General features: G+C 47.3%; 1 protein-coding gene across 1 annotated transcript in view; it reads right to left on the reverse strand.

Annotated features, from left to right (window-relative positions):
• Eipr1 (EARP complex and GARP complex interacting protein 1) overlaps window positions 1–27,677 on the reverse strand; it is a 109,437-nt gene that overhangs the window by 24,687 nt on the left and 57,073 nt on the right. The window contains exon 4 of the mRNA XM_052745762.1: window positions 14,559–14,715. Coding sequence (XP_052601722.1) covers window positions 14,559–14,715 — 157 coding nt within the window. The remainder of the gene's footprint in view (window positions 1–14,558; window positions 14,716–27,677) is intronic.

Here is a 27,677-nt window from a genome sequence, read left to right on the forward strand (position 1 = left end):
AATTTCTAGGACCCAATAAGAAGCACCAGCATCTTAAACACCCTTCTGATCTGAGGTAAGAGTAGCACTGCTCTTCACTGGCCCAGAACTGACACCAGAAAGGGCAAGTCAGCTACAGGGAACCATAGTCTGCAGGTATTAAGACTCTTGGGAGATGGCACCTCCTCTCACCACCTTCCCCATAGACAGCAGTGAGCTGCCCTCACTGGATGCATGGGACCATCCCTTGCCTTTTTAAGTGGCAGGTGCACCTCACACTGTTCACAGCTGATTGTCTGGATTCCCGGCCAAATGTCAATTCTCACAGCCTAGAAGAGCACCGCACAGGCGAGCATGTCCAGTAAACTTGAGATGCACAGGGGAGAAATGAGTAGAGATCCCACATAACAGGTACAGGTCAGGGAGGAGAAGCTCAATTGCAGAGCTGCTCCCCAAGAGCACAGGCTACTTCTCAGGAAAAGTGCTGCTCCCCAAGAGTACAGGAGTCTCCCCAGGAGGAGGGCTGCTGGAGAAGTAACTCTTGGCACGGCTGAAAGCAGGAGAGTAAAGACCTGCAGGCCCTCGATGGACATAGACTTTTAGGCACCTCTGTCCTTAACCTCCAATGTGTCCACTCCTATTCCCAGCTGTAACCTGCAGGGCAGCCTTGACATCTAGCTTGCATGCCTTGCCCCAATTGCATTAACAGTGTTGCTTCTTCACCTGGAATTCCTAGGGTGCCAGATGCAGCACTCAGCCATACTGCCCTTCTGTCAACAGTGTTATTTGTGGTGTTGATGCTCTTTGTGGAGACACAAGTTTGGGAACTCTTAAACTCCACAGGAAAACTAAGCTTGTTGAATTGTGTCTTTTAAGGACCTTAGATTGCCATATTTTACGGAAATACTGCCCGGCCAACTTTAGCTCAGTGCAACTCTCAACAGGAAGCCTGCTACAATATTGCAGTAAAATCTGAATCTTAAGGAGTACCAGGCACTGCCTGTCACCACTGCCTTATGCAAGATACTACATGTCATCATCTGTCTCATGCCAACCACTGCACGTCACCACCTGCCACATGCTGGGTGCTGCATGTGATCATTTTCCTTAATGCAGATACTCACCACCACACACTTACTGCAGATACTCACCACCATACACTTACTGCAGATACTCACCACCACACACTTACTACAGATACCACCACACACTTACTGCAGATACTCACCACCACACACTTACTGCAGATACTCACCACCACACACTGCAGATACTTACCACCACACACTTACTGCAGATACTTACCACCACACACTTACTACAGATACCACCACACACTTACTGCAGATACTCACCACCACACACTTACTGCAGACACTCACCACCACACACTTACTGCAGACACTCACCACCACACACTTACTGCAGATACTCACACCACACACTTACTACAGATACTCACCACCACACACTTACTGCAGATACTCACTTCTGCACACTTAATGCAGATACTCACTACTGCACATTTAATGCAGATACTCACCACCACACACTTACTACAGATACTCACCACCATATACTTACTGCAGACACTCACACCACACACTTACTACAGATACTCACCACCACACACTTACTGCAGATATTCACTACTACACACTTAATGCAGATACTCACTACTGCACATTTAATGCAGACACTCACCACCACACACTTACTGCACATACTCACACCACACACTTACTGCAGATACTCACTAATGCACACAATGCAGATACTCACCACCACACACTTACTGCAGATACTCACACCACACACTTACTGCAGACACTCACCACCACACACTTACTGCAGATACTCACATCACACTCTTACTGCAGATACTCACACCACACACTTACTGCAGATACTCACTAATGCACACTTACTGCAGATACTCACCACCACACACTTACTGCAGATACTCACCACCACACACTTACTGCAGATACTCACCACCACACACTTACTGCAGACACTGGTCACTACGTTCTTCACGAAGATATGCATCACTATAAACTTACTCCCGCTTAGAAGTACTTTCGCTACACCCCGTAAGTTTTGCTGTATGTGATTCCACTGTCATTTGTCTAGAGACATTTATTTCCCTTCAAAGTTGACTTCTTCTGTCATCTTAAGTCTGGTGGCTGGAACCCACCTAGTGCTCTCTCTCTTTCATCTTGCTGCCTTGGGGACTTAGCACACAGACTTGCTGAGTGTTTGTGGCACTGGCTTCCCTGCTCTTCCCGTGGGTTTGCCAGTGGCAGCTTGGCTGACCATCTTTACTGCTCCCATGTGCTCCCTGCCAGCACCGTCCTCTCTCCTTTTCAATGAGCTTGAAATACATAACAAACAACATCCCTCCTCTGGGCATTAAGTTCAGGATGGCATTTGACTTTGTGGCACCTCATTGAATCTCAGTTTTAATTTATTCTGCACACACAAAGTCAGAGGCCCAAGTTAACAGGTGTGGATTTAGAAAGGTTGGCACCCCTCACATTTTCCCCACCTGATGACACACTGCTTGGGACACGTGTTCTCTAGGCCCTCTCTAACATACAGGGTGCACCTAACACAATCACAGAGGTTCCCTGGAGGACTGTCACCAGCCATTGGTATCACTGTGCAACCTCTTGTTCCTTCTTAAAATTTATCCTGGTCAACATCGTAGGTCAAATACATACACTTCTATCCGCAGGCTTCACACTTCTGTAATTTTAAATTTTTATTTTATGTATATGGGTGTTTTGTCTGCATGAATGTCTGTGCACCACGTGAGCACCGGTCATCATGGAGGACAGAAACGGGCGTCAGGTCCTCTGGAACTGGAGTTACAGGTGGTTGCGAGCTGCTATGTGAACGCTGGGAATCACACCCAGACCCTCTGCAAGAACAGTAAACACTAATCCATCTCTCCAGCCCTCGGATTTCTGTGCCATTAAAATCCAGTTACTACTACATGATGGTTCTGGGCTTTTCCAATTTTTCACACAACTGATTCATATGATAAAGCTGTAGGTATCTGAGAGATAAACTTTTTGACACATGTGAGGACCGGTTCTCAGGACCGCAATTTCTGGTTTGACAGACATGCTTACAGCCCCTTCCCACAGAGGTGTGTTCCCATTTTTGGTCATCAATATGATCCTGGCCATTTGGTTAAAAACTCCCAGTTCCCCCAATGGATTTGTTGCTCTGATTTGCATTTCCTTGACAACGAGGAAATTGTGAATAGCTGCTTCCAGTTCTCTTGTGAACTTGTTCTTTACGATACCATCTCTAAACCTTCACAGAAGCACTTCCTGACTTGTGAGGACTCATTCTTCATCATGTTTCATTGAAGCAAATTCTCAGTGAGCAAAGGCCTAAGTGGGTGAAGAATTACAGGACCAGAGAATCACTATTCTTTCTTTTAGAATGCAATCAAATTTACTCAACTGGAAAATAAAAAACTATAATGCTACTTACAACATTAAGTGAAATCCATAATTTGTTCAGCAAAAATTTGAAAATCTCAAAGTCAGGAGTCATTGTGTCCTCAAGCCTCCTCCACAGGGGCTGGATGGCAAACAGTGTGGACTGGGTGAGCAGTGTGGCTTCTGGACCAGCAGAGCTCTCCCGGATGCATAAAAGCAGTTACAGGAGACACAGGACCAAACCTTGGCAGCCATGATGTAATAAAACTTTATTTACAAGAGGGACCCAGTGACGGGGAGGCAAATGCTGGGAGCATTATTGCCAGAGCAAAAAAATTAGCAGGGACACAGAGTTCTTCATTTGTTCAGAGTGACTCACTGTGCTTAGTCTTTTCTCAGTAAAATACCCAAAAGTCACTCATTTAATGTCAATTCATGCTACCACTCTGTTCCAAACATGAGGACACCCTCATCATCATCATCCTTTTTGCTATCATTAGGAACAGGCATGGAGCCCTAAGAAGGTGGCAAAGTTCCCTCATCAACTCAGGACAACCACCTGGGAGTAGAGAGCATGCTACAGTCTTGGCTGTCAGGCCACATTGCCAGACTCTCCTAATTAGACCACAGAATACCAACCCAGGAGTTCAGAGGAAATCAAAATGGCCCAGGTTTTGGCCAGAATAGCCCAGGGAGAGGTTTGCTGGCACCCTGACAGAAGAAGAAATAGAATGCTCACCCCATTCATTCCGTGTCTTTAGACTCTAACTGTCCCCAGTCTCCCTGTGGAAGTACACTACTCCAACCATGTATGACAAGCATCTATCTGCATTCACAGCTTGGAAGCTCCTGGACGCTGCCACAGCTTCTTCCCATGCCCTGCCCTAGGCTCACAGCTCCCTTACTTCTAACAAAAGGCCACCTTTCCTGGGTGTGGGACTCAGAAAAGAGAAGACAGACATCTCTCTAGCTAAAAGCCATGTCTTTGAGAAGAATGCAAGTCATGGGATTTAGCAGACCAAGGTAGAAAATACTCATTAAAAAAAAAAGGCTTTCTTTTCCCAAAATACTGAGTAAGAAATTTCAATGAAGTCATTTTTGTTTGTTTGCTTGTTTTGGGTTTTTTGTCTTGTTTTATCTTATTTTGTTTTGTTTGTTTTTATGAAACTGAAAGTCATAAATGATTCCATTAGCAACTTAGAGGCTGAGGTGCAAACCTGCAAGAAACCACCCCCACCCCACCCCTGAAACAGTAAGTTGAGAACAGAAAAAGAAGCTGGCATGGTAGTGCACACCTTTAACCCCAGCACTGAGGAGGCAAAGGTAGGAGGATCACTGTGAGTTTGAGGCCAGCTACACAGTAGATTCCAGGTCAGCCTGATCTACACAGTAGTAAGTTCCTGGTCACCCTGGCTACATAGTTATCGGTCAGTATAAGTATTAGAGCTACCCTGAGAGACACTCTTTAAAATATATACATATTTTACCTGCTTGATGACCTGCTACCAGAAGAAGCCTTTAATTGCAGCTATTTGGGAAGCTAAGGCAGGAGGGTCATGAGTTCAAGGCCTGCTTGAGCAACTTGGTGATCTTATTTCAAAATAAAAAGAAGGCTGGGATCTGGCTCAGTGGTACAGCCCTTGCCCTCCATGTGTTCACTTCCACATATAGAATCTGGGGATTAAACATGGGCTTACACATGGTATCAGTTCAACACTTCAACTTCTGGCTCTCACTGTGCAGATGGTAGCAGCAGTAACTCTCGATCACTAGAGGCAGCCTTTGAAAACACACACATGCACACCCACATAGACAACATGCATGCATCAACAACCAAAGCTCATTGTGACTTCCTGGTATCTCGAAGGTGGCTGCAGTGGGCTGAGGCCTTCAGGGTCTCACCTTACAACTGTCTGACTCTCCTGTTCAGAGCCCAGCACCAGAAAGCCCTTGGGGTCCTTCAACTAAAGCGCTCAGGTAGGGCTCAAAGTGGACTGGTCATGTCAAATCCAAGACATGGCCGAGTTATAAGTAAAGATTTAACATGTTTCCTAATGATTACAGAGTTGTAAGGTCTGGATTATAGCAACATAAGCAAAGTGACCAAAAAGCAACACAAATTCTTCCTTCAGGAGTCACTCCTTATCCATCAGAACTCTACTAAATGTTGACGAGCACTAGGATTTGGTCTGGACATAAAGAGCTTAGGATGAAGAACACCTTTTCCTAACCATTACCCACAACTGCCTCCTCTGCACTGTCTGAAGCTGGAGTCTCAATACCATCTGTTTACCATGAACCTTAGGTTAAAGCTCAGCAGAGGAAGGTGTACCTTGTAATCAGGGAAAAGTGACATTCATGTCCCACAGACACTGTCAGTGTTCCAGCCATTTCACCACAGAGCGTTAGCTGAGAAAGAGTCACCACGACCATGGGGACCACTATCTCAGGGACTGGGGTCCTGGGCTAACTAGAATGGAGAAAGTGAGCTGAGCACCAGCATTCATCTCTGCTTCCTGACAGCAGATACGGGATGACCCATACTCCCTTCCTAACACCACAGCTACAAGCTACTCTCATCATCAAGCCTTCCCTGACATGATGGACTATGCCCTCACACTAAACACCAAAACAAATCCTTCCTTCCATAGGTTTCGGTTGTCAGATATTTTTGTCAATTAATACAATCCCATGTATACAAACACACCATAGAGACTGGTTTTACGGGGGAAGCAATCAGCAGAGTCCAGACACTTGGCTCTTGGCTCTGTAATGTGCAGACACTTAGCTGTGTTTCACTCTCCTGTGCACCCGCAGTCCTGGAACACAGAGTCTCCTTCACAGTACTGGGCTTAAGGTCTCTGACAGTCATCCACCTAAGCCGTGCAGGGGCCAACCATGGTCCCAGGTGCTCGGGGTCATACTGATGATGCCACTAACGGCTCACTAACCAGTCCTTTAAAGGAGAGTCGGGGGAAGCAACCAACCAGCAGGACTAAGGAAGTTCCTGGACATTTCCTTCTAGGACAAGTCCAAAGTGGGCTTAAGGACCAGGGAGGAGAGATCAGGGATGTTCTAAGAAGAAATGACATGAAAACCACTAGCGACCACACATGAGATCCACCTCATCCAAGTCAGGGACACAGAGCAGCTTCCTGCTGCCACCATCAGAACCCCAGCCCCTAAAAGCCAAGACATTTTGGAGTCAGGCTTCTTGGAATCTCTGACAGTAGACTCCCAGAAAAGTGAGGAGTGGCCCTTTCATGCTCCCCGGTGGCCGCATGAACCCAGAGTGGGCCCTTCAGGACATGTCTCCCTGCTGATGAGCCCCACCCTCAATTCTCCTAACTCTTACTTTTCAGTTTGTCGTTTACTGTGTGGCATGAACTCACAAAAGACCCAGTAGAATGGATTTTAGTTTCCTGCACGCAGCAGGGAGCTGCAGCCCTGGGCAGGGCTGGCAGGGCCTCTACAGAGCTGCACTGCCAGTGAACCTTTACCCATGGCCATTGCCTCTGTTGCTGTTTCACAGGTAACCTTCCTCTAGTCATCACTGTTTATGATAGCTGTAGTCCACAAAAGGCAATAAAAAGGGAAATTCTGTCTTCTTTTGGATCATCACCATGAAACAGGGCTATAAATAGGGGGAAAAGCCTCTGGTTCCTGCCATCCTTTCCACTCCAAACTAAGTTTTATTTATTTTCTGTTCATAAAAATCACCCACTTTTTATCACACTCTACCAAAGAATGAGGACATAAACAATATTAAAAAGTCAAGAATACAATGCCACACAGCCAGTAGGAGTGTGCTCTGCCCCTATATAACCATGGTGCAAAATCACAAGCAAGGGCTGTCTGTGAGTAAACCAATGAAGTTACAGCTGAGGTCCTCTGAGAAGTCAATGAGGGCCCAGGAGCAGGATGACAGCTCCAATTCATCATTAGCACCCAGGGAAGGGACAGCTCCGTGGCCATCAGGAAACTCAAAGCAACCCAAATGCAACTTAAATATTTCTTAATCGTCATGTAAGTTCCTCCTCGCTTCCCTTGATCAAGTGGAAGAGCAGGGCAGCTGACAAGAGGGTAGAACAGTCCACACGGGTCCACTGCGTGAGAAGCAGCAGCCACAGCTGCCAGGTTTTTCACATATTACTTACTGAGTAGAGAAATGCAAGAAATGTGTCTATGCAAGACAACTCTTTAAAAATAATATTGCATAATAAATTAAATGTAATAAACTCTTTCCTTGGATCACAGAACAGTGCTCCCATGGCACAAAGATCTGGTTAATAAACCTCACACAAGTGCTATAAGGATTGAAAGAGTAGCTTTGAGAGTCACATCGGAAAATCAACAAGCCCTTTTGATCTATCTGCAGAGGTGCAGGGCCTTTTTGCTGTGACACAAGGAATACTTCCAGTGACAGAGTCGTGTTCATATGTTGCCTGGGAACTTTCTGACAGGTGAGCATGTAACTTTTGACATCAGGTGACTTGGTTATTAAAAGTCTGTTTATTCTGACATCTCACTGGGACAAACTTAGAGCTCCATCAACCAAAAAAAATTCCACTTTCAGGCAGACAGAAAGCCAAGGGCAAACACTGCCTGGAGGTGAGGGGAAGGTGGTTTTGTCAGATGTTTTCTTCCTGTCTGAGTGTAACATCCAGTTAACAGCTCAGGTACAGTTCCACAGGATGTATGCCCAACTCAAGAGAGAGTCATCTTCTACAAGTCAAAGAGGGCCAGAGACTGAGCATAACAGGGAAGCCCCTTCACACCAACCATGCAAGAGCAAAGAGAAGTCATGCACTGAGTATAGGCACACAAACTCTCCACTCCACACTGCTGTGCGCTGCTGCCTGGGCTGGAGGAAGGCTGAGGGATGGGCAGATCATGAGGGGCTCTATGCTAGAGCCTGTTCCTCATCTACCTTAGAGCTGAATGAGCAGAGCTGGCTCAGGTCATCTTAATACAGGGAATTCAAAACTCACACTATCCCTGAAACCTACCCTGGCTCATGCTCAGAGCCCCAGCCCTCCTTTATGAGGCTACCAATGCCCAACACTCTCCTTGCAGGAGTCCACCTAAGATTCAGGGAGAACACAGCAAGCCCAGGTAATGTTCGCCTGACTTACAAGGGCACATTACATAACAACAAAGATTCCTGTTCCTACGTCTCTCAGCAAGTTTAAAGGTAGCTTTTAAATTACAGTAAATTTTGAAATAAAGAACAAACTAATATTGGAATGCCCTTCTGATCATCCAGGTAAGTCCTTCTGTCTTCTCATCTCTCACCTCCTCAGCATTCGGAGTGCCAGCTATAGAGAAATGTGCTACACACAGGGTCTCCATACCTTTAGGTTTAAAATTGTTATTGGACCTTCAGCTTCAATAACAGAACTTCAAAATCATTGGTAGTTGCATCAAAAGCAACAAGGCCCTGGGAGCTCATCTTCCTGTGTATACATGAAGACACAGCAACGGAGCCATTGGTGAGCTGGACAGAGGGACTTTACCAGATGCAGTCTCTTCAGGGAATATGAGCTTGGATTTCTAGATATCAAGACTGACAGGAATTGCTGTGGGATGGTCTGTATGTCAAATGTGTTGCTGATTGATCAATAAATAAATCATTGATTGGTCAGTGGCCAGGCAGGAAGTATAGGTGGGACAAGGAGGAGAAAAAACTGGGAAGTGGAAGGCTGAGTCAGAGAGACACTGCCAGCCGCCATGATGACAAACAACATGTGAAGATGCCGGTAAGCCATGAGCCATGTGGCAAGGTATAGATTAATAGAAATGGATTAATGTAAGCTATAAGAACAGTTAGCAAGAAGCCTGCCACGGCCATACAGTTTGTAACCAATATAAGTCTCTGTGTTTACTTGGTCGGGTCTGAGAGGCTGTGGGACTGGCAGGTGAGAGAGATTTGTCCTGACTGTGGGCCAGGCAGGGAAACTCTAGCTACAAGGAATGAAATTCTGCCATTTAAAAAGCTGCCCAGTCTGCAGCACTTGGTGGCAAAAGCCAGAATGGGCTAGCTTCCTCACTCTCCATGGGGCACAGTGGTACTCTCTGCTTCCTCCCGAGTTCTGAGTGACACTTGGTTCAGAAAAGGACTAACACAAACATACTCCTAAAACATTTTATTTAATGGAAACAAGAACAAGTTTGGGGAGAATATGAATTTCTCTTTGCAGTGAATAATGACCTATACTTTCTACACCATATTTCCAGATTTCTGTACTTTGACTCTTCCCAGGAAAAATTTTCTGTACACTGCATTTAACTTTTCTAACACTCAAGGGAATGACACACATTCCTTTTACAGTGGTTACTGAGGAAACATCGTAGGACTTTCATAGTGCCCTTTGGCATCATAGAACTGTCCCCGTCCCCCCGCACAAACTAAGCAACAGTCTAAGGGACAAGTCTGGTATTGACCAGTAGCTGGGAATCAGCTCATGAGTGTCTGCTTACGACCTGCATGGAATGACCTTCTCACAATGTGGTCGATCTAACAATGACCTGTGGTGATCACTGACAGAACACAAACCTCTGAAAACCTCAGATGTGCTCAGATGTGTGTCCTTCCCTCAAGCAGCTTTGGAGGACTTAAGACAACCATCAACTTGCTCCTCACAATATTCACCCTATGCCAACATCCACTGTTCCTCATATAAACCAAAAGAGAAGGAAAGAGACACGGGGCCAGGTCTTCTACTCCAGACAAACACTCTAGGTTCCCTCCCTCTCCTCTCTCAACACGACTCCTGCCCTTTACTTCCTAATCACCATCTTGCTACGCACGCCAGCCCTCCCAGGTGTCCTGCATGCTCGGCCTGGCTGGCATTTCAGTGTGATATTTACTCTATCTGTATGGGAGGGTGTTTCTTCTTCAGCAGCTGGCTCAGGAAGCAGGGGTCAGTTGGCTGTGCAATGCCAGTCACTCAGAATGCTGCCAGAGAACTACCTGCATGGAGCTGCACGCTTAATACTGACACCTACACAAGCCAGACCCTGGATGCAGGAGCTGGGAAGATGCCACAGTGGGCTGCAATTAATTTTATACACATCCTCAAAGCTTCTGACGACTAATAAAGCAACTTCTCCTATGAAGGAGATCTTCATCACTCGGGAGAGTAGTTTGCAGGACTGCTCCATACACAACTGGAAGGGGCACACACAACAAGACATGGTGAGGTTTCTATTGTTTTGGCTTTTCAGTTGGCCAAAGTGCTCACTACCAAGCGGCTGGAGGCCTCTTGATCATCAGAAAGAGATGAAGAGTGGCAGAATCACCCTGTTGTGGCTAATCAGCTGTTAAACTCATGGTGATGCTGCTACATTGTATGAGTCTTGGAGAGTAATCACCTCCTTCCTTTCTCACAAGCTGGGCTCCAGAAAACCTCCCCATTATCAGGACCCCTAAAGATGCTGAGGTACACCAGCTGGGCAGATAGAAAAGATAAAAAGTGCTAGAAGCATTCAAGCATGGTGTTCCAGAGCTAACAGACCCACTCCACACCAAGACATCACATAAGCATCAGTGTAGTCACTAACTCAAGGAGAACTACACAAAGCATAAATGGAAGACTTTTAAAGAGCTCGTCCTCAGGCTGGAGAGATGGCTCAGTGGTTAAAAGCACTGGCTGTTCCTGCAGAGGACTCAAACTCAAATTCTATTCTTAGCACCCACATGGCAGCTCACATCATCTGCAACTCCAGTTTCAGTGACTCTTCTTCTGCGTCCCCCACCTACCATGGACACCGGGCACACATGTGGTACAAAAACATATGTGCAGGCAAAACACTCACCACATAAAATTATAAATAATAAATAGATAGTCCTCATCTACTCTTGAAGTGTGTAACGGACTCAGAAATGTGACACTGGTGATCACCTCTTCTAGCCTCCATTCCCACACCAGTGACAAGGTAGAATTCTGTTCATTGTATTATGTAGATTCCTGCTATAGGAATGCAGCTGCACACAACCTAATGTTTCATAGTGTGTGACACACTAAAAATGGTCAAAATGTCACAGCAGACTGGCAATATCTGGCCAAAACACCCCTGGTGTTGGGTCCACATCCACTCTGAGGCTGCCTGTCTGCTCACTTGCCTCAGAAGGATGCAACTGGGTGGCCTCCAATCCTGTGCTAGGACACACTGGGACTATTTCTCTGGCAGGTCCCTTGTCCAGCCACCTCAGCCAGAAGAGATGGTATGTCCATGCATTCACTGCTGGATGGTTAATAGCAAAGTCCTGTGGTATTGAGTCCTCGGAGAGAGTCCACAGCATCTCACTAGCAGCACTAGAAAGCATATCAACCATCCTACAAACACCCAGCCCATGGGAGAAAAGAAGAGCAAAATGAGAATGTGGTAGGCTGTTGGCTCTGGACATGAAGTCAGAGGCAGGGCTGTGCCTGAGCCCACTGCTCCTCCAGGGCGACAGCAAGCCACCTGAGAATCTGAGTGGGGACAAGAACCATGCTAGGAAAGGTAGCAGGGCCTCCCCCAAAGCCTATCGTGTTGTATCTGCCTTCCATTGGAGGATGAGAGGGCACTGGAAGCCTACTCTGATGAGGTTAAGCATTCCCAACACCTGAAACAACTGCCAGATCCCAAGTGATGATAGCTGCTTCTGTCCATGTGGCTAGGAGGCAAACAGGCTTCTGCCACAAGTCCAGCAGCCCTCTAAGAAGTCAGCAGGCCTCTGCACTCTGCTTCACTCCCCCAGCTGCAGGACTGGCAAACCCTTTCACGGGCTCAGTGGACAAAGGGCCTGACTAACTGATAGGGGTCTGTCTCACACACAGGCGGCTCTATCTGGCTGTGGCAGTGATCCATTCCCAGCCTCTGAGCCAATGCTGTCCGTGGTGCTGAAGGTGCAGCCTTGCCCTGACTGAGCACAGTGGGTGAGGGGGGCATGAGCGTGAGCAGGGACAGGGAACGCCGGCTGGAATGGGCTGCTGGGAAGAAGATGGCATAGAAGTGGCAAAGCCAAGTCATGGGAGAGTGAAGCACAGGACCTCTTAGGAGCTGAGGTAGAGCCAGAAAGTGACTAGCAACAGTTACTGGTCACCTGACAACTCCACGAAGCACAGACGCTCTGTCCCAGTGCAGACCCAGTGGGGCTGAGGAACACTTGTCAGGCCTCACTGCCTTACTGTGAAGTCATTACCACAAGATGGCAGTTCCATCAGAGAGTTTGTTTCCAGTGGTGAGGTACTGGGAACTGAACTCCCATGCATAAGCAGAGGCTCATTGTGAAACCTCCAGGGATAGTGGAGTCACTAGTGTTCTGCCATCATGCAATTACCATAGGAACCGAAGTGAAGGGTACACAGAGCTCCCAGGTCATTCCTACAATAGCTATTGGAATAGTTACTTTAAAGTAATATACTCAAAACAAGCAAATGTGAAAAAAGAATATACCACAATGCATTGGGAAACCAAAAAGAGGTTGAGATATTCTGAACAATACAGCAAGGTCAGAATCAAGAGCACTCCAGATGACTCTGAGGACTGCCACCAACCACACATACTGGGTGTCGGCCTTTGTAGAGTGCACGTGGGCAGAGAGCAAATGAGCAGGCACTCTGACTCAGTTTCCTATAGTGCACACAGGTGTGGGTGTGACAAGAGTACTTTCATGCTGGAAGTCAAGAAGCGACCTTCAGGCCCCTCATTCCCAGGCTAGGTGGGAACCTTCTGGATAGGACCAGCCCTCTCTAAGTACGGCTCACCTGCCATGGGATCCTTGGGCCGCCCTCCATTGCTGCTGTGCCTCCGGAAATGTGCATACCCATGGCACCCACAGCCATACACCAAGGCCTGTTTAGTCAGGGAACACCGTCACTGTGTGACATGAACTCCGCAGGACTATGTAGGCAGTGGAGTGACAGCACAGATGTGTCTGCTCCTGCAGCTTAAGGACTCTCTAGTTTCCCTTCGCCTGGGAGACCAGGGTGGCACCCACACTTAGCGCTCTTCTGGACAGGCAAGTGGCCGGTGACCAAGCAGAAACACAGCAGCCATGAAATCAAATTCCCTATGGCTAGCACTGAAGTCAGCAGAGCCCCACACAGCTTGCCTGTGGCCGACAGTGACAGACTGGTCCCACAGTGAGCAGTGCTAAGTGCTACCTCCAGGTGAGTCCCTCTTTGGTTCTCTACAAACATGACTCACTGCTTCCTGATGGGGCACAGTACACACTCACGGCAGGTCCCAGGTATGTGACAACCCATCTGGGTCTCCCCTCGGGACCATGACTCCTTAAGGCCACGTCTGTTGACATTCATTCACCCATCATCCTTGGAGCTTGGCAGGGTATGTGCAACAGTTGGTTAATACATGTTGCTGGGCTGAATTTATGCAATCAGATGAACTGATTGCCTGCATAGGGTCCGTGTCTTCTTACAGACATGCACATGCACACACGTGCACACATGGGCCTGGGCACTGACACTGAAGGGCACAGTATCAAGTCAAGCAACAGTTCTTGCTGGGAACACCCGTAACAGCATCATGCAGTGAAGTCTGAAGCCATGGTATCCAATTTTACCAGATCAGCCATTGGCCACTGTGTGAGGCCCTGGGTAGATAAAGCCAACTTCTAACCACATAGACAGGGACTGCCCAGGAGCCCCACAAACGGTAGTCACATTTCTTCATCTCTGCACATGCCACAGGATTGACAGGAAACCAAAGGAAAGGACAGAGACATGGGGGGACCGGGGGACACCACCAGGCATATCCTTTCTTCCTAAGGAGTCCACAGGAAGAGAAATTTGTGTGCTTTCAAGCTGAAGTGATGGGTGATTGTTTTAAGTGCTGCACTGGGGCTGGCTAGTCTATTATTCAGTCAGGTGACTGCAGGCAATGCTGATTTGGAAGAGGAAAGTGCTCTTCACCACACTTGGGGGAGAGGCTCTGTAACTGCAGGTAACCTAGAAAACACCTGGACCAAAAGTGACAGCCGAGGACAAACATCTAAGAGAAAGAGTATTGGAAGTGGGGAGCAGAGGGGAGAAACTGGATGAAGGGAGCTGTGCACACACAGCACCTGACAGCCTCTAGGCTTCTTCTCCGTGTATGAAATATGTAGCAACCTACCAGGCCACGTTGCCGTGGGCCCCGTTGTCAAGGTGACAGAGCAGCTCCAGGGTCTGTGCAGTGCTTGCAGGGTCGTCGGGGGATTCGTGGCTCCCGGATTCTAATTCCTTGGGCATCCTCCACACAGCTGCACACGCCTGGACTCGACTGTCTGAAGCTAAGCAAAAGGAAAATGTCAGCAGAGCTCAGCCCCATATACACTCAACACTTACACAAGCCTACAAGCAGGGCATGCTGCTCCCTGAAATACTAACGTGCAGGCAGCAGAGCAAGGCACAGCCTGCATCAGCAACAGGGAGGCCACGACCCTTGACTTATAAACCATCATTGTGATTTAGAGAATTTAACCTCCTTGAATTCAGTTCCACCCTGCTCTTTGACAGTGCTTTTTAAGAAAGGAACAAAATGGGGATACTGCCGTAACTGCCAGGCCCATGCTTGGGGTCTCTAGTCACAGCTTCATGGGATCATAAATAGATGTCAAACACTGAGATGCTCTTAATTTGTCAATGCTCTGCCTCGGTTTGTCTGAAATGGTCAGTGTCAGGGTCCAGAGTGCGGGGCCACTTAGAAGTGCTACAAGATGAAATCCACATGTGCTCCTCACGAAATGCTTGCATGTGAGAGGAGAGCAGCCAGGACCCAAGGGCACCTGCAGAGCGCCCTCTGTGCACAAAACCCATCTACCCAGCTCCCACTGCAGGTAGCTTAGTGCCATTCTCAGAGTCTGGGTGTTCTTAGAGCACTCTGAAAAGTGTGAACACAGAAAATAAACTCACACAGAAAAAGTGGATTCACAGCTCTCCAGGCATGTGCCAGCACAAGTCTCAGGCACTCCAGAAAATATCTTAGCAGGGAAAGTGTCTGAAAATAAGATTTTACATTCGATTCTGAGCTATACTTTTTTTTTTTTTTTTGGTTTTTCGAGACAGGGTTTCTCTGTGTAGCTTTGCGCCTTTCCTGGAACTCACTTGGTAGTCCAGGCTGGCCTCGAACTCACAGAGATCCACCTGGCTCTGCCTCCCGAGTGCTGGGATTAAAGGCGTGCGCCACCACCGCCCGGCGATTCTGAGCTATACTTTTAAAATTTGCTTTCCATTTAGTTTTAGTTTGGATTGGGTTTCATTGTTTCTGTTTCTGAGTCTCATGTAGCTCAGGTAGGCGTTGAACTACCTATATAGCCAAGAATAGCTTTGAATTCCTTATCTTCCAGGTTCCACTTCCCAGGTACTGGGTACAGCAGCACCACTCACAGCTGCCGTTTAGTTTTAAATCGCAAATGTACTAAACAGCATCCCCTGGCCTTAAAGATTACCTCGATGAACAGGTCCCTAGTGTGAAAGCGTCTACTCTGTGGAGTGATGGGGACAGGGCCCTGAGATGTCCAAGCAGCTGCTATGTGGGATCACCAAGGTCAAGTCCCTGGTGCCAAAGCAGATGTTCTGTGGAGTGATCATCTGTCCCACCCTGGCTGCTCACCAGAATCCTTGGTCACGTCATATAACTCTCAGTAAGTACTGAAAAGGTGCTTATGGTGTAGCAGTTTCCACTTTCCAATAAGCTCTCTCCCTTCCAAGCTCATACCAGCTGGCCAGAACACTGCTTACTGGGTGACCTTCCTCTCTGTTCACCCTGCACTATTAGCCAACCCACAACAGAAAGCAAGTGAAGAGCATTCGAGAGCAAACTGTTAGAGAGCACACACTTGCCTCCGTGGCCGTACCACTCTGAATACAGCAAAAAGGATCCTTTGTCTCTATTTTCTTTTCTTTTATTTACTCTTACTCTTTTTTCTGTGTTTTCTCCTATCCGGCTTTAAAGACATAAACCCACATGGACAGACATATAGAAGATGGAAAGCAAACGGCTCAATGCCAAATGACTTAGCAGACAAGGAAACTGACTGGAGGCAGCAGTGGGGAAGCTCAGAGCAAGGTTGTTTACACCACTCACAGATCTTGAGGCTGGCAGCACCTGGCTGCCTACAGAAGCTAGGTAAACAGGAGAACAGGTCAGGAGAAAACGTCAGGCACAGCGGCCCAGCCCGCAACCCCAGCATTGGGGAGGCTGAGGCAGAAACACCTCCAGCTCAAGATCAGTCTGGGCTATACAGAAAGGTCTGTCTTGGCACAAACAAGCAAACACACGCAAAACTCAAAGGAGAAGAGCAAGGCCAGCTATTTGTACCTAGAGCAGCAACAAAGGGAGGTACAGGCTGTCAGCATCTGCAGGGAAAGGTGGTGTCACAACAGATAAAAACACAATGAAGCGTCACATGGAGATGTCACAGATTCATATTAAAGATGCTCAGAATTCAGATGAGATGGTAAATTTGTAGAAAGACCAACCCTTAACAGAACTGACAAAAGAAAAACTTTCTGACTAGACAAGGATCTACTTAAGGCCTGGAGAGAAGGCTCAGTGGGCAAAGACACTGGACACCAAGCCTGAGGCCTGAATTCAGTCCCTGGGACTCCCAGAGCAGAAGAGGAGACTCGGTTCCTGTCCGTTGTCCTCTCACCTCCCCATGTACACACACACAATAAATAAGTAAAGGAGTGAATGGAAAATTAATTCTTACACAAAAACCACTAAGTTCAGCTGATTACATCACAAATCTTTCTAAGTTTCTAAACAAAGGGCAAGACAGCAGGTGTCGTAGTTCCTGCTTAGAACCTCAGCACTTACAAAGCAGGGGGAGGAAGACCGAAAAGTTCAAAATCTGCTATGCTACATAGTGAGATCCTGTCTTAAAATGGGGAGAAGGGAGAGAGGGAGGAAAGACAGAGGAGGGAAGGAGGAAGGAAGGAGAGCTGTCTGCTTGATAACAAGAATCTAGAAGAAATTGCAAAATACCATGTGGCATCATTCTCAGTAATGCAGATGCAAAAATGATAATATGTTGCAAGGAAATGAGGTTGGGCCAGTGAGACAGTTTAATGGGGAAAGGCGCTTGCCTCCAAGTCTGAGGACCTGAGTTCAGGCCTCAGAACCCACGGAGTGGAAGGATAGAATCAGCTCCTGAAAGCTGGCCTCTGACCTCCAGATGCACTCCATTGCATAAGTGTGTCACCAACACACATAAATCAGTGGATGAATGAAATAATGAAACAAGGAATGAAATAATGAAACAAGGAAATGAGGTTGATTCCAAATTAAGCAACCTAATTCATCACATTAACAAGCCAAAGGGGGAAAGTATGACCATCAAAACTACAGAAACACCCAATACAATTCAATCTGGGCTTTGGTAACACTCTGAAGACTAGAAAAAGAAGAAAATTTACTCCGAGGGGAGGGAAAGGAGAGGAGGGGAGACAAGGGGCTGGAAACATGGAGGGGAGAGAGTTGGAAGCAAAAGTCCTACAGCAAATGTAAGCGTTGTGGATGAAGTGTGAAGCTGCCTCTGAGGGAGGAGACGCAGCTTCGCACTGCCAAGGCCACTTAACATTGTGCTAAAAGGAGAGCCACTTCATCTGTGTGGCAAGAAAAAATAAAAGTGAAGAACAGGAAAAGAAGAAATCACACTGCCGTTGCTAGCTGAAAAACGTACATGAACCTGCATCACGCTATCGGGAGCAAAGCAGCTGAACAGAGATATGAAACTAACTCGGCTGGCTATCTACTTACCATCAGACAAGACCAAAGACGGCACAGTGGGCTGGAGAGATGGCTCCGTGGGTAAAAGCAGCATGGCGCTCTTCCAGAGAATCTGAGTTCAGATCCCAGAACCCATGTCAGGCAGCTCACAACCACCTGTACCTCTAGCCTGCAGTCACGTGCACATATCCATACATAGTCACACACACATACACATAATTAAAAATAATAAAAAAAAACCTTTTTAAAGGCATTAAAAAGTTTAATACCAAATATTTTTTAACTAAAAATATGCAAGTGTGAGTGTGCACACGTATTTAAACAAATTAACACCTGCAAGAAAAAAGAAACTCAGAGAAGTGAAAAATGGTGAGGCACACCATGTTCACGGACGGGAGGAACTCACGGGGGTTGGAAATCAAAAGCCGGCATGAGAATGTGCACACCCCAGATACCCAACAGTCCTGAGAAAGGAAAACAAAATGAGATGATGTACAAGCCAAATGTCAGTTTTCTGTGAGTACAGACAGGCAAGTGGTCCAGAGGAGAAGGGTCCACAAAGGGGCCCTTGCCAAGACAGTCACCTGATGTTCAACAAAAATTCCACTGCATGAGAATGGACAAATGCCTTTCAACAAATTATGCTGGGTCAGTTTTGTGTCCATCTGAAAAAGCCGACTTTCACCCTTCCCACAGCACTCTCAAACGTCAAGTGCAGATGACCGCTGAAGATAAAGCGTAAGAGGAGCCGGGACACAGAGTCCTTCCAGGTGCACACTGAACACTCACAACCTGAGGCCAGCGGAGTTCTTCAGCAGCGGAGGCAAGGCAGTCACTAGGGAAAAGACGGACAACAAGCAACGTTAAAACTAACATCTGCTCACTGGAACACACTATTGTCTGGGCTTCATCAAAATAAAACACAGCTCTATTAAAAACACGAAGCAAGCCGGGCGCCATGGTGCACGCCTTTGATCCCAGCACTTGGGAGGCAGAGCCAGGTGGATCTCTGTGAGTTCAAGGCCAACCTGGGCTACAGAGTGAGATCAAGGACAGGCACCAAAACGACACAGAGAAACCCTGTCTCAAAAAAACAAAAACAAAACAAATAAAAAAATTTAAAAGCAAAACTAGGAGGAAACAATATAAGACATATAGCTCACTAAGTAAGGGCTGTGTCCAGAAGTTATAAAGAGCCTTTCAACTTGATAATAAAACAAATAGCTCGATTTTTAAAATGGGTGGCAGACTGAATCAGACACTGCAGCAATGGAAATGTATAAACAGTCGGCATGTTCCAGGAGTGATGCTCAACACCTTCAGTAATCAGAGAAACACAAAATAAAACTGAAGGGAGACACACCACACTCGGCCGGGTGTCAAATGCCTAATCCAAAAAAGACAACTCTGAGTGTGTGGATAGTCCAAGAACCAGATCGCCCATGGCTTGAAGGGTGTGAAAACAGTACACATACTTCCAAAAACACCAGATGACCCAACAGTCCCCATCTTAAAGAGCCTGTTCAAGTTCTGTGGCAGCTTCCAACTCCGGCAGTTAAGTCTGCCCCCCCACACACACTAGTGACCATGTATGGACTGCTGCAGCCGAAGTCAGGGAAGGCATGAGCACAGTGTTGGACTGGAAGAGAGTTGAGGAGATGGAAATAAGGTGGCATACTCAGGGACACAGACATGCATCCAACTGCCTAATATGAATGCACATATGTGTGTGTGCAGATACATTGGAAACAGCAAGAGTGAGTGAACAGGAAGCTGGTAGAAGGCAGTCTTTACCCAGGCCCAGCTGAGCCTGTTTCAAAACTGGACCCCACTGACTGTAGAGACAGCAGCCCAGGGGTGAGGAGCCTGCAGCCCTAGGACGAGTACACACTATAACAGTCACTCCAGTCCGCACCAAGAAACACCTGCTGCCATTTGCTCAAGTGGTTGATCACTGAAAAGAGAAACAAACACCTAGATATGGCAAGGCCTGCCTAGCCAGGTGTGTGCTCATACTACCACCTGGAGATCCAAGGCATCATGTCTTCATGGAGGTATTTGGGGACCAAATGTCAAGTAAAGCCCTGGACTTTACTTACAGAAGGTCCTTCTGGTGTGTGCCACTCTGTGTCATCTCCATGGTCTACACATATACAATGAGACTAGCAGGACAGGTAGTTTAGAGGATGTCCATGTTCCGATTGTGGCCTGTGCTCTCACAGAAGCTTCCTGAAACTGCCCCCTCCACCATACTGCCAGAGGGTGGTAGAGATATTAGCCTACTCCCTCCAGAAAAAGAAAAGGGAGGCTAAAAACTGGATGCACACACAAACAGTGGAAAGCAGAGCACAGTCTTCCATAGGATTGTGTCTGCTTTCCCACGTCCATTAGGATACAGTCTGAGGCTGGCGGACAACCCCCACAGGATATCGCACTGACAGTGGTTGGTGACATTATGCTGACCAGGCAGGAGGAGAGTGCTGAAGGCCTCAGCCAGGGACAGGAGATGCAGCCATCCAGAGTCAGGGCCTGGCACTTCTGACAGGACTTTAAATACCGTTCTGTCCGCAAGCCATGGAAGCAGAGACGGCACACATGCAAGAGCATGGCCAGTGGCCTGGCTGGATCATCAGTAGACTGAAAAGGATACACCAAAGAAAGGACTAGACATCCACCTGGTGACAGGCAGATGTTCCAGACCCCATCAACCCTCAAAGAGCAATGTTCATTCTTGCTGTAACTGACACCTACTCCAGGCATGAGTTTTCCCCCCGAGCTCTGAGGCAGTCAGTGCATCGATGGCCGGGCACCTTCACACATACAGAATCTGAACAGGAAGCCACTGAACTACTGAGTATGCAGACTGACCCAGAATCACTGGAGCCACATCCTCCTCACACCACCTCTCCAAAGACTGTCAGGCTCTGCAGAGGGAAACCCAGCATGGCTTTAGCTCTAAGCACCAAACAGCACTGTGCCCCAGCAAGTGGCAATGGCAATGCAGGGGCTTAGTTTTTAGTTATCGGAAACTGCATGTATTTATGACAGATAACATTACATTCTGAATTGTATAAGCACTGGAATGACAAAATGGAACTAAGTTAATATAAGCATTACCTTACCACATCTAAAAGTTACTCCCGCACCAATTTTCAGGTAAACAATAGACTTCTGGAACCATGAACCTACCCCTCTTGTAAAATGTGTGTCTTTAGACCGGCATTCCCCATTAGCGCCCCCAGCCCCTGGCTCACCACCAATCCCTCTATGGCTGATGAAGCAGGTAATGCAGAACTGCTCTTCTGTGCTCACTCGTCACACCAAGCACAGTTTTGGCCACACTCACCCAAGGTCTCATTAGTTAGCGTCTGCCTCTTTCCCAGGCTGAGTGGCAGTCCATGGTACATACCGTGGCAGCCACCCACACCCCCTCCACCCAATCCCAACTCACTTTCACAGCACAAGTCCTACTGCCTGTCCTCGATTCCCCCTACAGCTTCATTTTCCATTTCTCATGGGCACTTTACTAGTGCCCTGGCCTCTCTGCACACTCTCACAGAAACACAGATACATGACAATTAAGGGAACTGAGTGTGGAAGCCCACACCTTTAATCTCAACACTCAGGAGGCAGAAGCAGACTGATCTCTGAGTTCGAGGCCAGCCTGGTCTACAGAGCTAGCTCCAAGACAGCAGGGGAGATGCAAAGAAATCAAAGAAAGGGTCAGCGAGATGTCTCAGAAGGAAATGTATTTGCTTATAAGCCCACAGTTTCAAGTTTGACCCCCAAAACCCACAATGACAGGACAAAACAAACTCTGGGGAAAGTTCCTTCTGACTTCCACCAGCATGCTGTAGTACACATGCACCCACATTAACACTTTCACACACACAATAAATAAAACTTGATTTTAAAAAATTACAACCTAGGATATGCATGAGAGATAACATGATATTTCCTTTCTAAGCCAGGTTACCTCACTGATTGTATTTTCCATTTCCATCCATTTTCTCCAAACTTTCATAGGAAAGCAAAGACTTTAATATTTTTTTTACTGTCACCCCTCAGCATGTATCTTGCCATTGTTTGACTTTGAAAACTGTTGCTTGAGTTGGTGGCTGAGTCTCAACCAAAATCATTATCACAGGGTCTGGACAGGCAGCTCAGCAGATAAGAGCATTTGTTGCTCTTGCAGAGGACCTGGTTTGGTTTCCAGCACCCACATCAGACAGCTCACAACCACTCCAGCTCCCGGGGACCTGACACCCTCTTCTCGCCTCCAAAGGTACACACACAGTATACATATACCTACACATATACTAGACAGACAGACACAGACAGACACAGACACACACACACACACACACACACACACACACACACACACACACACACACACACACAAATAAATCAAAGGGTTTTTTTAAGAGAAAAATCACTCAATGAATGTTGTCTTGGAGTTAGGATAGGATTTTCAACAGTTTTTAAAACCCTGAACACACTGCTGCTGTACTTTTTCAAAGCTGTTATCTCAGCACTGGTCATGATAATCATGGAACCAAATCACTGGTCAACTCTGAAGAAGGCTGAAGATGCCCCACGTCCTGCAGTGTTGGCTGAGAGCCAATTCCCTGTGTGAGCATATGCACATCCATCTTGTGCATGAACTTCCTTTCATCTGCAGTAAATACTAAGATATCTGTAACCAAAGAGTTGTTTTTAAAATAGATTTATGAACTAAAATGTTTGATATGCATAACTATTTCATATATGTAGGGTTGCACAAATATTTCTTAGGCAAAAAAAAGGGTGTTACCAGGCATAGTGGTGCACACCTTTAATCCCAGCACTTGGGAGTCAGAGGCAGGTGGGTCTCTGTGAGTTCAAGGCCAGCCTGGGCTACAGAGTGAGTTCCAGAACAGCTAGGGCTGTTACACAGAGAAACCCTGTATCAAAGAAGGAAAAAAAAAGGGGGGGGGGGGGGGGTTTGTTGAGTAGAAAGGTTCAGCAACCCTGCTCCAGATGAACATAAACAGCAAAACAGTTAGCTGAGACAGCTGGGAGATGCCTGGGGTGGAGTGCAACACAAGTGCCCATCCCAGGACTGACCAATTTGCTTGTACAGTGGACACAAGCAAACCTTACCAGACACTTTGTAAAATGCCACAAATCAGCACATGTATCAGTTCCAGTACCAAACTGTCAGCCCTGAAAACATCCACAGGAATAATGCTGTACAGACTGAGCAGGGAGTATTTAGGATATATGTATACACATATATTCATATAACAACAATTAAAAAAAGAGACAAATTTGAAAGAGCAATGAGGGGGTGTATGGGAGGGTTTGAAGGGAGAAATGATGTAATTATAATCACAAAAATGAAAGGAAACAATGTTAAAAATCAATACATTATTCTAAAAATTGGTAAGTAAAAAGCAAAAAGGACTGTCAAGTATATGTAAATTTATTTTGATTTCTGAAAGATTACAATTTCTGTTCCAAAGCTTACACTGAAATTTTAATGGGTTCAAGACTGTCTAAAATTACCCACAAAAAGATGTTAACACAAGAATGCACTAGGGAGACCAGAAACTGCAGGTGTCCCACTCAGGCAGCGACTGCTAGCACCATGGCCCTAGAGATAAAACCAGCTTAATAAGAACTGTGGTGTCAGTCCAAGGAATACAGTAGACACTACCAGAAACTCTACTTCCGTGGAAACAGATGAAATTTAAGGTAAACAGAGCTAAGCAAGAAACACAGGAGGTATGCCATGGAGACACACAAATTGGTTCTGTAACTGAGGATTTCCATAGCTGCATGCATCTCAGCAGAGCAGTCAGCGCACATCCAGTGGATATCAAAGAGGGACTTTCAAGGAGGAAAGCCCACCTTCAGAAGCAACGAGCTCTAATAACCAGGGAGGCATTCGGCTTTCATCTCTATTGTAACACTTGCCTGAAATAAGTTCCTATGATGTAACCACCTGGGCAAGATTAATATTACCATGACTAGGAGCCTATAGAGGGCACCAGGCACAAATCCTGTATAAAACAAAGCCCGCGGCATGGCACAAGAGACAAGGTCTGTATGCAACCGAGACAGCACACCAGGCACAGACTCTGTACAGAAGCAGGCCACAGCACAAGAAACAGGATCTGCATATAACCAAGCCAGGGCACCAGGCACAGCCTCTGTATACAGCTAAGCCAGGGCTCCAGGCACAGTCTCTGTATACAGCTAAGCCAGGGCACCAGGCACAGCCTCTGTATACAGCTAAGCCAGGGCTCCAGGCACAGTCTCTGTATACAGCTAAGCCAGGGCTCCAGGCACAGTCTCTGTATATAGCTAAGCCAGGGCACCACACACAGTCTCTGTATACAGCTAAGCCAGGGCTCCAGGCATAGTCTCTGTATACAGCTAAGCCAGGGCACCAGGCATAGTCTCTGTATACAGCTAAGCCAGGGCACAAGGCACAGTCTCTGTATACAGCTAAGCCAGGGCTCCAGGCACAGTCTCTGTATATAGCTAAGTCAGGGCTCCAGGCACAGTCTCTGTATACAGCTAAGCCAGGGCTCCAGGCACAGTCTCTGTATATAGCTAAGTCAGGGCTCCAGGCACGGCCTCTGTATACAGTTAAACCAGGGCTCCAGGCACAGTCTCTGTGTACAGCTAAGCCAGGGCACAAGGCACAGTCTCTGTATACAGCTAAGCCAGGGCACAAGGCACAGTCTCTGTATACAGCTAAGCCAGGGCACAAGGCACAGTCTCTGTATATAGCTAAGCCAGGGCACAAGGCACAGTCTCTGTATATAGCTAAGCCAGGGCACCAGGCACAGTCTCTGTATACAGCTAAGCCAGGGCACAAGGCACAGCCTCTGTATACAAGCAAATCATGGCACCGCTTCACACACCACCCCTGTTCATGCTGACACAGAGTCAGAGAGCCACAAGACAGTTAAGCTAGAAAGGAACTGAACTGTCATTCAATAACCTAGCCTCTCCATTTTAGCAATGAGGAAACTGAGGCTGGATGAGGGTAACTGACTCTCCCAGGTCCATGGGGCTCATGACAGTACCAGCATCAGGAATAAAACAGAGCCTCTTGCCTCAAAAGAATCACTGCTTTGAAAGAGAAAATACTCAGTTATGTCTTTAAGGCCAATTTGATGCTTCTAACTATTTTTTTGTATGAAACACAAGAGCTAAAAGCACTTAATGAGATAAAAAGATAATCAGGGCAAAATGAATGGAAGAGGCATACTTGAGGCGCCAACTGTACCCGTGGAGTGTGCTGCTTGCTGTAAGGATTAGAGTCAAAAGGCTTAGAGGAATTCAAAGGGGATTAGAGCCTTTGTGGGCTGAATAGCAGCTGCAGCCAGCTTGCTAAAGGGCTAACAATGCCCTGGCTGGGGGACGTGGTGTGATCCCCAGCTGGAGGAGGAGGATGCTTCCGTGGGCTGCTGCATAATGAGCATACTCAGAGTCTAAGGGCTATTTTTAGAGACTACAGCCATCTCAGCATCTGGTGCAGGCCAGGCAGGTGAGTGAGACGGAATCCAGCCGAGGCAATCACCTGACACAGGCATAGCTCCGGGTGTACAATGAGTGCCTTGGCACCTGAGACTAAAAATACCTTCTCCAGTGGCCTCCACAGTGCTTCAGAGATGTGGTCACGTGCATAATGCACAGTGAGTATGTGGGATACACGGACTGACTGTGGTGAGGGGTCAGGGTTGTAGGCATCCCAGCATGGCATCGGGTCCATCCCTTTGCTTGGCTCTTGTTGTCCCTCTCCAGGCAGATAGAACAGGGCACAGGCAACTCTTAAAGTTTCTGTGCAGGCGGCAAGTGCATAGGTTCCTGCTCACCATGGAAAGATCGGCTGAGAAGGGGGTGTTGTCAGCAGCTCTGGGGTACTTGAGCACTCGATACTCACTGCAGGTCCCAGTAGAGCACTGAACTCAGTGACCAGGGAACAGTCATGGCCTTTTGCTCTGTTCTTCACCTGAGCCAAGTAACAGATCAAGACCTCAGTCTCAGGAGGGCCCTAGTCCTCTCAAAGACAGGAAGTAGCTAGACCTGTAAACACTGCCTCTAAGACCATGAACGCAGCCAGTTCCTACAGACTCAACACACAAGTCCGTGCTCCTATGGGGCTGTATCTTAAATTCAGCTCACAGAAGGCTTAGGGGCTATCTGTTCAACCTGCACATACTTCCCTAATTCCTGAGTGTGCATCAGAAAAGATGGCCTTGACAGTGGCAGGGCTAATCCTCTCTCCCTAGCAACATCCCACCTACAGTGTGCAGAAGAGCCAGTCATGCTAGCGGGGACAGGAAAGCCCCGAGGAGTTTAGAAAACAGCCAGTCAAAGACAATATTACATCATGGATGGCACAGAGCAAGGTCTCTATGAGTTCTGACCCTGGCTGCTGCCTTTTTCCCAGCCACCTGGCAGAACTGTTGACCTAAGCATAAAGTTAGTAGAGAAAGCTGCACAGGCCAGACTCTCCAGCAGAGGGGGCTGTCCAGTGTGCCACTGCTCTATCAAAACAGCGTAGCCAAGATCTATTATTGAGATTGATGTAACTCTTAGTTTTCACCAGACTAGTTTGAAAGGGTCCTCAGAGCCACCTGTTACTACCTAGCAGGGCCAGGTATACACTCACTGTCCTGCTACATACAGGCCTATATCAATCCTTGAGTTCTCCACAGAATCTGGCCAGGGACTAAAGGGGTGGGTGCTGGCCAATCTGCCCTGCTGTCTGTTGTGTGATCCATGAGTCAAGATTGTCATAAAAGGACAAGAGGAAGGAAGAATGTGGGGCCATGTGGGCTTCAGAACCTCAAGTACTGTCTCTTTGGTCCTTTCCAGCTGCTGTATCCACATCCTATTACCAGCTTCCAGTTTCGGGTACTAACCTCACCAACACCCTCTGTTCTGTGCAAACGGCAGCATCCTTTAAGCACTTCTACAGAGACACTGTGGGGAGACTGCAGAGAGAAAGGCGTTTACAATGTGTGCCTCTCTGTACCCTCAGTCATTCCCCAAGCTTCTCTACAGAGACTGTATGGACAGCTTCTTGCCCACATCAGCTCTAGAAGGCCTTGTGCCTGTGCCAGAGTTCCCATTCCCTCTGGAGGTTGTCAGGGGGCTCCCAATTCCTCTGTACCCATGAACTTTGGAAAGTGGTCACTGCCTGCCCAGTCACTGCAGACAAGCTCTGGGCTGTCTTGGACCCAGGTTCTCTGCCCTTCTGGGCCTGGGCTACACTACTCCACAAGGTCAGCACTGTTTCAAGGTCTCTTCTCCTCGGGATCCTGGCATAGCACCAAGTCTCCTGCACGTGGTCACCTACTTGCCTTGTTGTCTGCGTCGTTGCCATAACTCTGCACTGAACTCTGTTGTTTAAACTGCCATCTGCTTCCCACCCAAACCAGACTGCAGAGCCCAGCAGAGTGCTGAGGAACCTCACACTGCCTAGTGAACAGCAGCCCTTGGGGTAGGGATGGG

Source organism: Peromyscus californicus, unplaced genomic scaffold (genome assembly GCF_007827085.1).
Source record: "Peromyscus californicus insignis strain IS unplaced genomic scaffold, ASM782708v3 Scaffold_1__1_contigs__length_55948999, whole genome shotgun sequence".
Classification (NCBI taxonomy): domain Eukaryota; kingdom Metazoa; phylum Chordata; class Mammalia; order Rodentia; family Cricetidae; genus Peromyscus; species Peromyscus californicus.